The 14287-nt window shown below is 37.9% G+C and overlaps 1 protein-coding gene across 1 annotated transcript in view; it reads right to left on the reverse strand.

The window, feature by feature from the left end:
* Positions 1-14287, reverse strand: part of ITGA8 (integrin subunit alpha 8) — a 108406-nt gene that overhangs the window by 44412 nt on the left and 49707 nt on the right. The window contains exons 16-21 of the mRNA XM_018075165.3: positions 12582-12637; positions 11890-12044; positions 10623-10760; positions 10092-10159; positions 8986-9133; positions 3628-3720 (exon numbers count right to left, since the gene is read on the reverse strand). Of these exons, the coding sequence (XP_017930654.3) occupies positions 3628-3720; positions 8986-9133; positions 10092-10159; positions 10623-10760; positions 11890-12044; positions 12582-12637 (658 nt within the window). The remainder of the gene's footprint in view (positions 1-3627; positions 3721-8985; positions 9134-10091; positions 10160-10622; positions 10761-11889; positions 12045-12581; positions 12638-14287) is intronic.

Below are 14287 nucleotides of genomic sequence, written 5' to 3' on the forward strand. Positions count from 1 at the left end.
ATGTTATAAACTCTGTTGTTTTATTCTGCTACTTCTAAGTCACTCTTTACAAAGTATTTTGCTTAGGAATATTTGGTAACAGCAAACCATAAATGGCAACCCTAGAACTGATTCTGAAGAAAAGAAGGATCAGTTACATTGTGAAAATTCATAAGGACACAGGTGAGAGTAGTACTGCTTTAATAGCCACCAAAGGGCATTCCTGAAGTCTTCACCCTGCTAGCATTTTGAGTCAAGGATGATGTGGAAACATGGCCTTGGATTCAAAGAGAGGAGTCTGAGGGTCTGCAGTCTAACATGCGAGAGTCTCTCGTGTTTAGTCTTCCTTTTCTCTTCCAAACCCAAGGGGTTTTATGCTCTCCTGCCCTCCTTCACTGCATCCTGATCATCCACAAGATTCTTGTCTACTTCCATTTGTATCTTGAGAATTTGCTTCTGCCTTGAGACTAACTGGGAAACCACTAAGCAGGTAACTAAAATTGCTGGTTTCTCAATACAAAAGACTGCAGAATCGGAATTACAGAGTATGCTGAGTTGGAAGGGACCCACAAGGATCATCAAATCCAACTCCTAGCCCTGCACAGGAGTCAAACCCAAGATTCACACTGTGTGCCTGAAAGTATTGTCCAAACACTTCTTCAACTCTGTCAGGCTTGGTGCTGTGAACCACTTTCCTGGGGAGCCTGTTCCAGTGCCCAAACATCCTCTAGGTGAAGAACCTCTTTCTTATATTCAACCTAAACCTCCCTTAACACAACTTCAGGTCATTCCCTTAGGTCCTGTCACTGGTCACCACAGAGGAGAGATCAGTGCCTGCCCCTTCTCTTCCCCTCATGAGGAAGCTGTAACTGCAATGAGGTCTCCCCTCAGTCTCCTCTTCTCCAGGCTGAACAGACCAAGTGTCCTCAGCTGCTCCTTATACAGCTTCCCCTCCAGACCTTTCACCATCTTCATCCAAAGGCCCTCCTTTGGACACTCTCTAACAGCTTAATGTCTTTTTTATATTGCAGAGACCAAAACTGCACACAATATTCAAGGTGAGGCCACAGCAGTGCAGAGCAGAGCAGGACAATCCCCTCCCTTGACCGGCTGGCGATGCTTTACCTGATGCCCCCAGGACATGGTTGGCTCTCCTGGCTGCCAGGGCACTGCTGACTCATGTTCAACTTGCCATTGACCAGGATCCCCAGGTCCCTTTCCATGGCACTGCCTTCCAGCATCTCATTCCCCAGTCTGTACGTACACCTGGGGTTGTCCCATCCCAGGTGCAGAATCCAGCACTTTCCCTTGTTGAACTTCCTATGGTTGGTGATTGCCCAGTCCTCTAATTTGTTGAGGTCTTTCTGCAGGGCCTCCCTGCCTTTGAGGGAGACAACAGGTCCTCCCAGTTTTGTGTCATCTGCAAACTTGCTTAGTATCCCTTTCAGTCCTGCATCCAAGTAATTTATGCAGATGTTGAAGAGCACAGGGCCCAAGATGGAGCCCTGCAGAACTCCACTATGCCAGGTCAGCAGTCTGATGTTACCCCATTCACTATTACCCTCTGTGTTCAACCTGTGAGCCAATTGCTCACCCATCACATGATGTGTTTATCCAGCTGTGTGCTGGACATTTTGTCCAGAAGGATCCTGTGAGAGACAATATCAAAAGCTTTACTGAAATCCAAAAAGGTTACATTAACTGTCTTCCCTTGGTCAGCTGGGTGGGTTACCTCGTTGTAGAAGGAAATCAGGTTCGACTAGCAGGACTTTCCTTTCATGAAGCCGTGCTGGCTGTGACCAGTGACTGCACTGTCTTTCATACTTCCCAAAATAATCTTCTCCATAACTTTACCAGGTGCTGAAGGGAAACTGACAGGTCTGTAGTTACTGGGGTTCTTCTTCTTCCCCTTCTTGGAAATCAAGATAACATTCTCCACCTTCCAGTCAGCTGGGACCTCTCCAGCTTCCAAATACTGCTCAAAAGTCCTTGAGAGAGGTTTGTGATGACATCAGCAGCTCTTTGAGGATTCTTGGAAGAATCCTCATTTTTATTTGACTTGACTTGGAATTTATCCAGTGCTTTTGCCCATCATTGCCTCCCATAATCCCATTATGAAAATTCCATTCCTCAGAAATGTTTTCAACTATTCTTACCTTTTAGGAGTTTCATTTAGTAGAATAAAACAAAACCTTCAAAATCTTTTATCCCTCTTGTCTATGTCCTTCCCAGAAAATGTTTGCAGTATTCTCTTCAGACTTCTGGTTCACAGTGGTTCTATGGAGAAAGAAACTCACCAGGAAGATTCTTCTTCCCAGGAGGTCCATTACCGAGAATCCAATTTTCAGTGGTTTCCAGCTCCTTGTAATCCCAAAGAGTCCCTGGGACTGTTTGTGACCATGCAAGCAGATGACTGTATGAAACACCTGTTCGCATTCACTTTCAGTTCTGTGGCTGATCTGAGGCTATCCCTAGGATCCAAACAAACTTGTTCTAGTCCCAGTCTCCCATGGGGAGTATGACTCTTTTGGTTCTTTTATCGAGGGTCAGACATGAACCACTTCAAGATCATAAGAGACCAGGAAAGATCCCCTCTGTAGAGAGTCTGAAGAGTGAAATACTGATCTTCTGTAGGACAAACCTTAACTTTGTAGGAATTTTGAAAATACTTATGAAATTTGCTTTAGTTTCTTTGCAAAGCCACAGGTCCAATATGAAATTCAAGCAGTGGTAGTTTTCAGTCAAAAACTGTTGTTTATTCCTGATATATGTTCATGCTGTTGACCACTTCATTTTTATTAGGATAGTTTTTTATCTACGTATAAATGTTTGGATTATTTGCTTTTAGTTAAATATTTGTAACATTTACAAATTTATAAGAAACACTAAATTCCTCTGCAAGAGCATCCATGGCTGAATATTCCTGAGTTTAACACTTCTGGGATTTCCCAGACTGTTTTGTCATGAAATAGGGACAAAGGATGATAATTGTGGAAAAGGTAGCTCTTTTTTATCTCCAAACGTATTTTTAATCCTTACCTACTGTCCATCATTAGTCATTATTCAGTTCCACTTTTGCCTAAAAGCAAGGCTACCAACATTCCATCTAATGTGTAGTCTGATTAATGAGAGGTTGTCTTAGGAAAATCTTTAGATTTATAACAATAACTTGAAGTAAAACTTTATTCCAACCCCATTTTCCTGGATATAAATTGTGATATAAACAGATAAGACAATCCTTATGCACTGAAGATAAGAATCAGACTAAAGAAGTTGTCATTTACTATACATGTCTTAAGTAAAGGTAGTACTAAAAAAGAAAAATTAAACAGATCACATTGCAGACTGGGATTCTCTTCTCATTATAGTAGTGTAACTTCTGTGACTTAAACTGAGTCACTCATTTTCTTTACAATAAATGAAATAAAACACAGGTTCTAGCATAATTAATCTTTTAGAAAAAGAAATTGTTAGTCTTTAGAAGCACAGTTCTGCCTCTTATTACACAAACAATTTCCTGTCCAACTAAATAATTTGGTTTATATGCTGCTTATTGGGACTCCTTCTGCTAATTGAATAGATTTCCATTTGTTCCCCTTTAAAATTCAATTAGATAAAAATCAGTAAATGCATCTGGTTTTCCCTTACATTTGCGCCAGCCACCATGGGGTTCCCAAGATCACAAACCACCATTCTAGTTTCATTTTCCATCTTGTAATCACAGCTCAATACACGCAGTGCCTGCAACAAAAGGACACCAATATGGAGGTCAGAGATCACAGTGAAATGTATCCAGTTGGGAAAGTGATGCCTTTTTGACTGTGACATTTCTTTTGATTTCGGACACCTGCTCAGTGCACTATCAAAACATTTACTTGCTTATTGTCAGAAAACAGGGGAAAACTGATGCCAGGGAAAACCGAAGAGGATAGTTTCCCAGAACCTTAAGAATCAGGATGAGATCACTCTATGTCTAGTTTTAACATACTGCTCTGTTTTTGTGAATCATTCCTATAGCCATAATGACTCAACAGAGAAAAATGAGTAGGTAAACCTGGGTGAGGAAAAAGGTCTCATGCTAATTGAAATGGTTGTGTTGTCCACCACCAGAAGTCTCTATAGTGAATTTCTGGCATTGGCAGAACTTTATAATGGATCAAGTCTAGGCCCTTATTTTCCAATCTATGTTAAAATACTTAGAACATTAAATATTACTGTAAAAACATAAACTGTTATCTGTGTTTATAAATTGGCAACAAAGGAGATAGGTTTTCACATTATCAGAAATTAAGGTTTTTGTTGTTTATAGCAATCTTTATCACTAGTAGTGTCATCTGTAAACAAAACAGACTGTATAAAAGGAGGGACAGCTATAGAATAGTGCAAATTAGGAGATACAGAAAAAGATAAAGCAACAAAATGCGGGTGGTTTTTTTTCTGTTTTCCTCTTTGACATATTCAATAAAAGAAGGTATTTCCATATATGTGCAGAAGTAAACAAGCTTTGTAAAAGCAGGATGCAGCAAGTTGCACTACCTTTCCTCTCATCTGTGATTTTCATGGATGAAGCAGCATGTGTGAGTTATATAAAAAGACCTGGGAAATCTCCAGACTACTGACTACCAATTTGTCTTATCTGTAAAAGCCAGCACGGACATGCTATCCTCATCATTTCCTGAATTTAAATGAAAAGATAGGACAAGTCCTAAACAGAGCCGATATGAAGCATGCCCTCAGCACACACCTCATTGTACACTGACACTTTTACAGTTTGCTAGGAAGAAACAAAGTTGGTTACACAGCATGTCCAGTTCACTAACAGCCTTCCCAAGCCTCTCTAGGGTTGGGAGGGAAGGATTTTTACACTCTTTCCAGCTGGTTAATTAGAGGTGGGAAGCAACACACGGGAGAAGAGAGGATGTTAACACAGTTGAAATGAAACTTGTCTGGAAAACTAATAATTTTAGCTTGATGTGTGGGTTTATAGTTTTGCTTTTGTTAGGCAAGAAGGGTTGAAATTGAGGTCTAAATGTTATAAAATAAATATTCATCGTTATAGGACATTTGGCAGTTTCTTTTAAAATGCTGTATCATAGACCTGCACAGAGTAAATTAGCCCTTATCACACATTTTTTTGTCCTTCTAAGGCTGAGAAAATAGGGAAGTTTTGTGAGTAGGTTTTCTGTAGTTTGCATGGCATGCTCTTAAGACAGAAAATGATTAATGGTACAGAATTTATATGACCAGCAACACAAAACCTAATTTGTGCAGCATAAAGATGTGACAAAGGGTCAAGTTTGGTAGAATTCTTTCAGTAATGAGATTTACTGCCTTCATTTTTGCACTGATCACCTTTTTGAGGTGGCTAAATACAAAATAGGAAAATTAAAACCAGGCAGGAAGCAAACAAGCTCAGAGACTTGTACACCTACTATTGTCAGTATCAGTGGGTTCATATGTAACTCAGCCACATGGAAGTGTTTGCCACAAAACTCTTCTACCTGCCACTGGTAGCAATTTATATTTTTATAGCAACACATGGTCTTTTTGGCAGTCTTGAGCAGAAATAAAACCCCAACAATTAACACATGTGCTCCCAGGGTGCATTTTAACTAGAAAATGAGTGGATGCTTTAAGTAATCCAGGCAGTCTACAAACTTGAAACTTTTTGGTGGTCGTAGTGATGAGTTACTAATTGATGCCAGAATAGTTAAGCACAATAGGCTGAAGAGTAAAACACCTCCTCTCCTTCCTTGATCATCACATTCCAATTTTATTTTCTGAGAAGAAGTGGATGGATTAGGTACCAGGTGCCAGAATTTAGCTTCTCTTCTAGTTGATGTATAAAGAAGTAGTGTTTGTCCTCATAAGGCTCAAATCACATCTCATCCAGCCAGCCATTATGTACTTATTCTAGGAATTTTCAGATAATACAAGAAGGTTTCAGGTTTGGTTTTTTTTGTTGGTTTTTTTTTATTATTATTATTATTTTATGAGTGTCATGCTTTAGTTCAGAAAGAAAGTGGCTCAGACCTTATCCATTGCAATATGTATCTGGATGTGAACTCACCATTCCACAGTTTCCAGCCTGAGCAGAGACAGTTCTGCCAAAATACATAATGTTTTTTGGTTTGGAACAAATATCTATTAGGGCTTTGCATTTGCCTAATTTACTTCTAGTTATATGAGGTAATATAATGTAGTTATATGTTTTTCATTGCAGCTAATTCTAGTAACTCTACACCTTATCCATATGAACAGTTATTACAAACCAATTACAGGTTTCTACTAAAGCTGTAGTAATTTATTCATTTACCTGGTCTCTGGACCTTCTAAGTGTTTCCACAATACAACTAAAAAACAACACATTTGATTTCATTTTAAGTCATTCTACTTCAATAATCAGCTTCTGCCTGAAGGAAGTGTCAGCATCTTCAGGAAACAATGAAGCTCCAAAATCACATCCTTGACCTCAAACTTTAAGATTATGCACATTCACTTCCCACTCCACCTTCATATGATCACATATATCCCTGCAAAATGTTACTCATTTTGGTACAGTTGCACAGTCCGTGTACAATATTCTACAGAATCAGTCCTGAGATAACAAGATAATGACAACCGAGGCAGGTCAAACACTGCATTGCATAAAGCTGAATGCAGGAGATAGAAGGCAAGTGAATTTTCAGTTAAGTTGTTGACTTCAACAGCTTCTGAGTGTAATTCAAATGATATAGAATAGCCCAAAAAGTAGTTAAAATAAAAAAAAAAAAAAGCAGGTTGGACAGGAAACACTTCAGGGATAAATGTGTTTCTCTATTAGGTAGACTAAATCCAGAGTAGCCCCACAATAAAGTAGATAAATATCCTCTATGAGTATCATAGAGGAAATTATTTGATTCTAAAGATTTTTCAGTTCATCAGAAATGTATCAAATTATTTATTCAGCTGATTACATTTCATATATTCTGGTCTCAATCTTTCTGTGTTGCTGGCTGAGGTGAATACTATCTCTACCTTAACACCAGGAATCTGCAGTTCAGAGAAAAACAGCTACACAGAGGACTGTAAACACAGTAGAACCAAAAGTCAATGAAATGTTAGAGGAAGAGCTTTAAGAGCATCATTGCAACAGGTTCTACCACAAATCCACCTGTCTGCTGAAATTACTCTGTATTAAATTAAGTGCAGAGCAGAGAGGACCAATCACTTCCCTCACTGGCTGGCAATGCTTTGCCTAATGCCTGGGCTTTTACAATTTTCTATTCAAAAGAAAAAGAATGTTAGCACTCTTTCCTAACCCATTCTAGTTTCTCTTTAGTCTTCCAAAGCACCAGAATATTTCATGTCTTTTTCCTTTCTTTCTCCGCAAGTCCATCCTGCAGATGCTGTAAAATTTAAATTTTCCTAAAATAATATAAAGTCCTTAATTATCTCTCTCCAGTCTGAATCATAGAATGGTTTCATTTGGAAGGGGTCTTAAAGATCACCTAGTTTCAACTACTCTGCCATGGACAGGGATACCTTCCACTAGACCAGGTTGCTCCATCCATCCTGACCTTAAACACTTCTAGGGATGGGTCATCCACAACTTCTCCAGGCAACCTGTTCCAGTGTCTCACGACCCGCACAGTAAAGAATTTTTTTCCCAATATCTAATCTAAACCTACTCTCAGTTTAAAATCATTCATCCTTGTCCTGTCACTACGTGCTCTTGTAAAAACTCTCTATCTTTCTAGTAGACTCCCTCTTGGTACTGGAAAGCTACAATTAGGTCACCCTTCTCTTTTCCAGTTCTCTCAGCCTTTCCTCACAGGAGAGGTGTTCCATCCCTCTAATCAGATAGTGGCTCTTCTCTGGACTTGCTCCAACAGGTCAATGTCCTTCCAGTGCTGAGGACCTCAGAGCTGGATGCAGTTCTCCAGGTGGGATCTCACCAGAGCAGAGTAGAGGGGCAGAGTCACCTCCCTCGATCTGCTGCCCACACTGCTTTTGACGTAGCCCAGGACATGGTTGGCTCTGACTGCAAGTGCGTGTTGCTGGCTCATGTCTAGCCTCTCATCCACCACCACCCCCAAGTCCCTCAAATGATAGACATGTGCCAATATGTGCTGTGAGTTTTGGATTAAGTGCCTCCCCTGACATCCTTTGTAATGTCCAAAAGAGCAGCTGAATATTCCTAAAGAGCAACAAATGAAAAATGTAACCATGTGTAGTATATCAAAGAGAACTTTTGTAAATCACAGTCAAAAGAACCAGAGGCTTTGCTAAGAGAACAAAAGAATAGGCAATAGAAAAAGGCTGGTTTCTTTAATGTATGCTTCTGAGATGTGAAGTTGCAGAGAATTTCCATATTGTCATCTTCGATGACATCATTACCTCTTGTAATTTTTTTTCAAATTAGGTTAAAAGCCCATTAATAAAGTCACTGACAGAAGGAGAATAAGGAAATACCTTGTAAGTTACTTTCAGCCTTAAAAACATTTACCTTTAGAAAGGAAATTAACTTGCTTTCTCCCACTCTCACCCTTGAGGCCCTTCTGAACATTCCAGGCACTAACAGAAAAAAGCAGGCTCATGTTGCAACAGCTTGGGAGATTTATGTGCAGATGAGGTGATTCAGACTTGCTGTCCAACAGAGAATACATGAACACTCTGCTTGTTTGCAGGATAGTGTTTCATCTTTGCTCTTAAAAAACAAACAGACCCCAAAAGGAAACACTGCATGTTCAGTACAGCTCAGCAGGACTTCAGTCAACATTAGTTCTCCTGTGAACACTGGCACATTTTACATTATGACTGAGTTTTTGGCCCATCCATAACATAGAATAATTGATGACAAAGGAAAACAACTTTGTCAAGTTTATACTGCAGTTAATGTTCAACTGTTGAGGATATCAGACTGGGACACCCTTAATTATGGTAAAACACTGCTGTGCTGGGAGGATGAGACAGCAGTGTCCAATTTTCTGCTTTATTATTGCTAATATTTTGATTTTCATTTACCTTATTGTTGCGTTCAACCCCAGTGTAATCTGCTTCAGGTGGAATCTTTATGTGTAACTCAGCTTCATAGGCTCCTTCCCCATCATTCCTTGGATTTATTATGAGCATGACACAGTTTTCTTCTCCAATTATTAACTGATCTGTATCTCTGTATAGAAAATACTACTTGTCAGGAGTTAGAACATGCACAATTTTTATTTACATATGAATAAAGCAGAAGGCCATTTTGCTCTCCCAACATCTGTTCTGGAAAATATTCTGTGAAACATAATAAAAGATTTTCCGAAAGAAATGACCCCATGGAAAAGTATGCCAGCACCTGTGTAGAAAAGAGGTAAAGAGAAAACAGCACCACGGACAATCAAAGCAGACTACCACAGAACTTCTCAGTTACTGGTATAAAATTTCAGAGTCTGACTAGTTTCTAACCAGTAAGAAGTATTTAGTGGAGGAATTACTTGCCACAAGGGTGCCATCAGCATTGTTTTGGCAGGGTACAAAGGTGGTAGTTTTTCTCTCATGTCCATTGTAAAATGAACAATGACAAAAATTCTCCTGAGATCTGCAACAGTGCTGTGCCCTTTCCTTTCACAGGAATGATAGACTGATTTTGATGGCACAGAGTCAGAGGTTCCCATTTTTCCTGCTTAGCCCACTTCCCCTCCCCACACGAGATATTGTTTCCAAGTTTTGAAATATTTTTAGTCTGAAATTCATTTACTTCACTTTATACTCTGGCTGTATACTGAGGTCAGGAGGATTGTGTCCCAAGTTCAAAGTCACTGGCACACTGAAATAAAAAAATTTGAAACCTCCTATGAACAAAAATTTGCATTATCTCTTGGCATTCAGAGAACTAGAACCACCTCTAATGAACACCTGCAAAGTCTGTTTTCTGTGACAACCATTAAACATCATAAACCGTGATTTATAAGTGTATATTTCTCCATTTCTGGGTTTTCTAGATGAAATGGATGCACAAATTAAAATCTGGAAAATTATTATCTCTAGTAAACAACAGAACTGTGTTCTCCATACTTCATTCTGTTACAACAGTCAGTAATGTTTGGACTTATTCACAGCATCATTTATTTTATTTAACTTACGGTATAGCAGAGAGCTGCAAGTCAGGAATGCACAAGTTGTCCTCTCCACAGTCAACTAGAATGTAAGCCTGTATTATTGCAAAGTGAAAAAATGGTAATACAGTTAGTACATGCCTCAAAGTCCAAATCACTTCCTTAAAAATCACTAATCTAAGTGTCTTAAATATCACTAGCACTGACTTCATGAGTTAATTCTCTGTCTCCTTTCTGTAAGTTCCTTTCCACATGGTAGTTGGAGACTAGACTGTCAACTACATCCTTAGCAGAACAGTATCATCTTTCAGGCCCTTTCCCACACAAACTTGGCTTACATATTCTAGAAGGCAATCAAAACTAAGAGCACAACAAAGTTTGGGAAATACTTTAAAGGCCTGTCGGTTCTATATTTATATTCAATTTACATTTTGAATTAATTAAATCCTTGTTGTGTAATTTCTGGCCATAATTCTCTGTTTTAAGGAAAATGACACATAGCATTTTGTAAATGCTTTCATGTTTATATACAGAAAATGTGGCATGCAAAATTCGTACCTGCTCTGTTAATGAGCTTTTCTGGTAATAGTTCAGTATTGGCTTCACAGTCAAACTATCTTCAAAACCGGATTCATCCAAACTATAATTGAAGTTTATATTAATGGGAGATAATTTATCTCTAAATTCTGTTTCATCCTGTGAGTGACAATCACACAATAAAAAACAGTAGTTTAATACAATTATTTCAGATTAGTATGGTATGTCAACAGTTTCAGACTTCAGTCTTTATTGAATGTAAAGACATGGTTCTTTGACAGCTGCTGGTCAAATTCTGGCTGCATGTAGTGTTATTAGGAAAGTAAAGTGACTCAGCAGTGACTGGAATGACCAGAACACATTGCCTCCACAGCCCCTTCTGGAAGAAGCCAGCTTAGCTTAGTAGACTCAGAAATTTTTCAAAGTCATTAGCCTAAAATGAAGCTGTTTAAAAGAGACACACAGAACCAACTCCTATCAGCTGCTGCCCACCTTCCTTTTTAACTGGAGGTAGGACATGTGTGGATTTGTGGAGGTAATACAGGTGGTTTGTACTATAACCAAGAACTTATGTGAGTTAGCAATGGTAAAACTTTCTTGCCTAGGTACTTCCTTACATAGTGCTTGAAACTTCTCCACTTCAACTCCCACTGCATTTCTTGGACCAGACTTGGAATCTACTTCAATTGCATGAGGTAATTCCAGCTGCAACTGAGTAGCTATTGACCCTTTCTTCTTTACAACTTCAGATCCATGGTTTTATTTTTTCTAAAAGCATTTTTAAATACCTTCAAAGTATTTTTTAAAATATATTAATTTTAGGTCAATATTTCTAGTGAGGTTTCTTTGAAATATCTGTTGCAACTGAATTGGCATTGACATGACTAGCTGATTATCCCACTGTGATTGCTAAAAAATAAAGGGATACTGAAAATGGAAAGTAATCTCGCATTTTTGTATCAGGAGATGCAGTATTTGATCAAAATTTCCAGAAGATCATGAAATTAACGTATTTTTACACAGAAAAACTGTACATTCTTCAAAAGAAGTCTTTATTTTATACTTATATTGACAAAAGATCAGCCAAAGATTTATATAGGGATTTTTTTTCAAGGTAGCAATATGTTCTGGACATTCTAGACATACAGATAAGGCCTATCTTATCTCACATTTCTGTAATTTTGGAAATTGTTCTTCCTTTTCTGGTGGCTACTTTTTTACTACTATCTTTAGATCCCTCGTATTACTCAAAAGATGATGACAGTCCAAAATATTTTAAACTACTTACTCTGAGATAAACAAGGAAGTCCTGGCAATGGAGCTGCTTCTGTCTTTCTATCACAATGGGGAAGTAATGATGTGACTGATGGTAGTCAAAGAAAAGGGTCCTCTTAACAGCTCCTTTCTGTTTCAATGAATCTAATTGCAATTCACCTTTCAGCACTAAAGGATACAAATAAATCAAACATTTAATGATTGAATATAGAAAGAGAAAATACTAATCAATTAGTTATTATTGTATTATAATATTATAGTATTATAACATAGTATTACAATTGATTAATCTAACAAAGTCTTCCAAGGAAAACTAATCCATGCTTTAAGTACCTGTCTCTTTAGCAGCCCACTAGTTTTTGATGCAAAGTATGGAAGATGTGTAACTTAAGCTTTCTGATTTCACTGACAGATCATACATGTACAGGACTTCTGTTGCTTTAAAGTTGTTTTTTTTTTCAAAACAGAACATTCTCCAACAAGGTACATTCTTGGTTTTATTTGGAAAATGGCTTAATCTGAATCAAAAATCCTTTAACTCAGTTACAGAAGTTTTGTGCCATATATATACATATACATTTTTTTTAACTGCATTTTCTTGCCTTGGGAGGACCTCACTCTTATCATCTTTCAAAGTGTAAGAAAAAACTACGCCTGAAATGTAGCAGGAAACAGTAAATTATATGAATAGAAAACATTTCTTACCTATCTCATCTGAAATACTTTGACCTTCAAAGTCTGCGCAGACTCTTACAGTAAAGCTACATATAAAAGAGTAAAAGTGATTATTAGCAGAAAGAAAACTCCCCTGGGAATCAGCAGTTCCCAAGTTGTATCTTTAAGTTATTTTAATTTTCTTAAAAAGCTGTAATTAAGATCTGTATTTAGCTACCTATTACATTAATTAAGTTAGCAAGTCTCCTAGGCTTCAGTATTCACAGAAGAGTCTCTGACTATCTTCCTGGCAAAAGTATGGAGAAGAGGCTCTGTTACCAGTATTTCTTGAGTCATCCTACAGAGATTACCCTTCTAATACTATCACGAAAGTTAATGCTGACCATCAGCAAACCACCTTTGTAAGAGGCTGTCTGCAGAAGTCCTTCTGGTTTATCATGGTCAAATCACAAAAATCTTTGAGCATGTAGTCAATACTCAAGCTGTTTTCTAGCAAATCAAAAAATACACAGGATAACAATGTGTTCCACTGGCATTATTATAATATCGTTACTATTTCAAGAGGTTAAATAAAAAAAAATTGCATTAGCCATTGCTCTTCATCTTCTCACCATTGTTATGCTATATACTAGTGTCCCCATGCAGTGGATGCAAAGCCAGTAACATAACCTTTAAAACAACCTGTAATCACATTCTATTTGCATGTTTGCTTCCTCTGACCAACGTAATGGAACTGTGCCACATCTGGGATACATGTCACTCTCATGATCTTAATAAACACTTCTTTATCATGGGGGTAAAAAAAGGCATTTATTCTTGAGGACAAAAATGTCACTATGCCACTAAACTACTAAACTGTAGCTTTCAAATGACAATCCAGTCCATGTAGAAATTGCAAATTCAGTCATATTCCTACTTCTTTACAGAAGGCTGAATTAACACATGAAGAACCAATTATTTCCTAATACATAAGGATGAAACAATGAAATTGAGGAAAGCTTGTGCAATTGCACAAATAAAATTTAGAAATCAGGCTTCACAGGCCAGTCTTGTATGTCAGAGCATAAGTGTATTTTCTCAAATGCAAACTCAAGAAAAATATACTCAGTGATCTTGATTTGGAGAAAGCAAATAATTTTTACACTACCATGTCTGAAAAAAGGTTGGGTTAAAACATCCAGCTTGGAATGCTTTACTTGTTCAACAGAACAATTTCAGTGTACATTTTATTTACTATGATGAACAGAATAGTTCATCATACATACTTGAAAACTGAAGTCACGTTCTTAAGTATTACTGTAAGAGTCAAGATTTACTCCTTCTGCTCCAGGCAGAGCACGTCAAAAAGGGAATGGCAGTGCCAAAGAGCAAATATGTGAAGTGAATAATCTCCCAGATTCTGGCCACACAAGAGGCAACGCTATGGCTTTAGCAGAATTCTGCCACACATTTGTGATTTTATTATTTAGTTCAGAAACTGTTCTAAAGACATCAAAGATTTCAATCACAAACCCAGATGAATTTAGATATGCTCATCACTTCGACAGGAATATGCTGTGGAGAGGCTGGGGGATGCTTCAGTTTCAAGAAAAAGAAAAGTAGGGGCAAAGACCACAAAAGAGGACAGCAGTCTAAAGGATTTATGGAGATTCAAGATCTGACTCCTAGACACAGTAAGAAATAAAATAGCTGAGCTTTTGAGCTTTCTCATAGGAACAATCAACCAAACAATGCAA

This window comes from Manacus vitellinus, unplaced genomic scaffold, assembly GCF_001715985.3.
Source record: "Manacus vitellinus isolate BGI_N305 unplaced genomic scaffold, ASM171598v3 scaffold_3_pilon, whole genome shotgun sequence".
Lineage (NCBI taxonomy): Eukaryota > Metazoa > Chordata > Aves > Passeriformes > Pipridae > Manacus > Manacus vitellinus.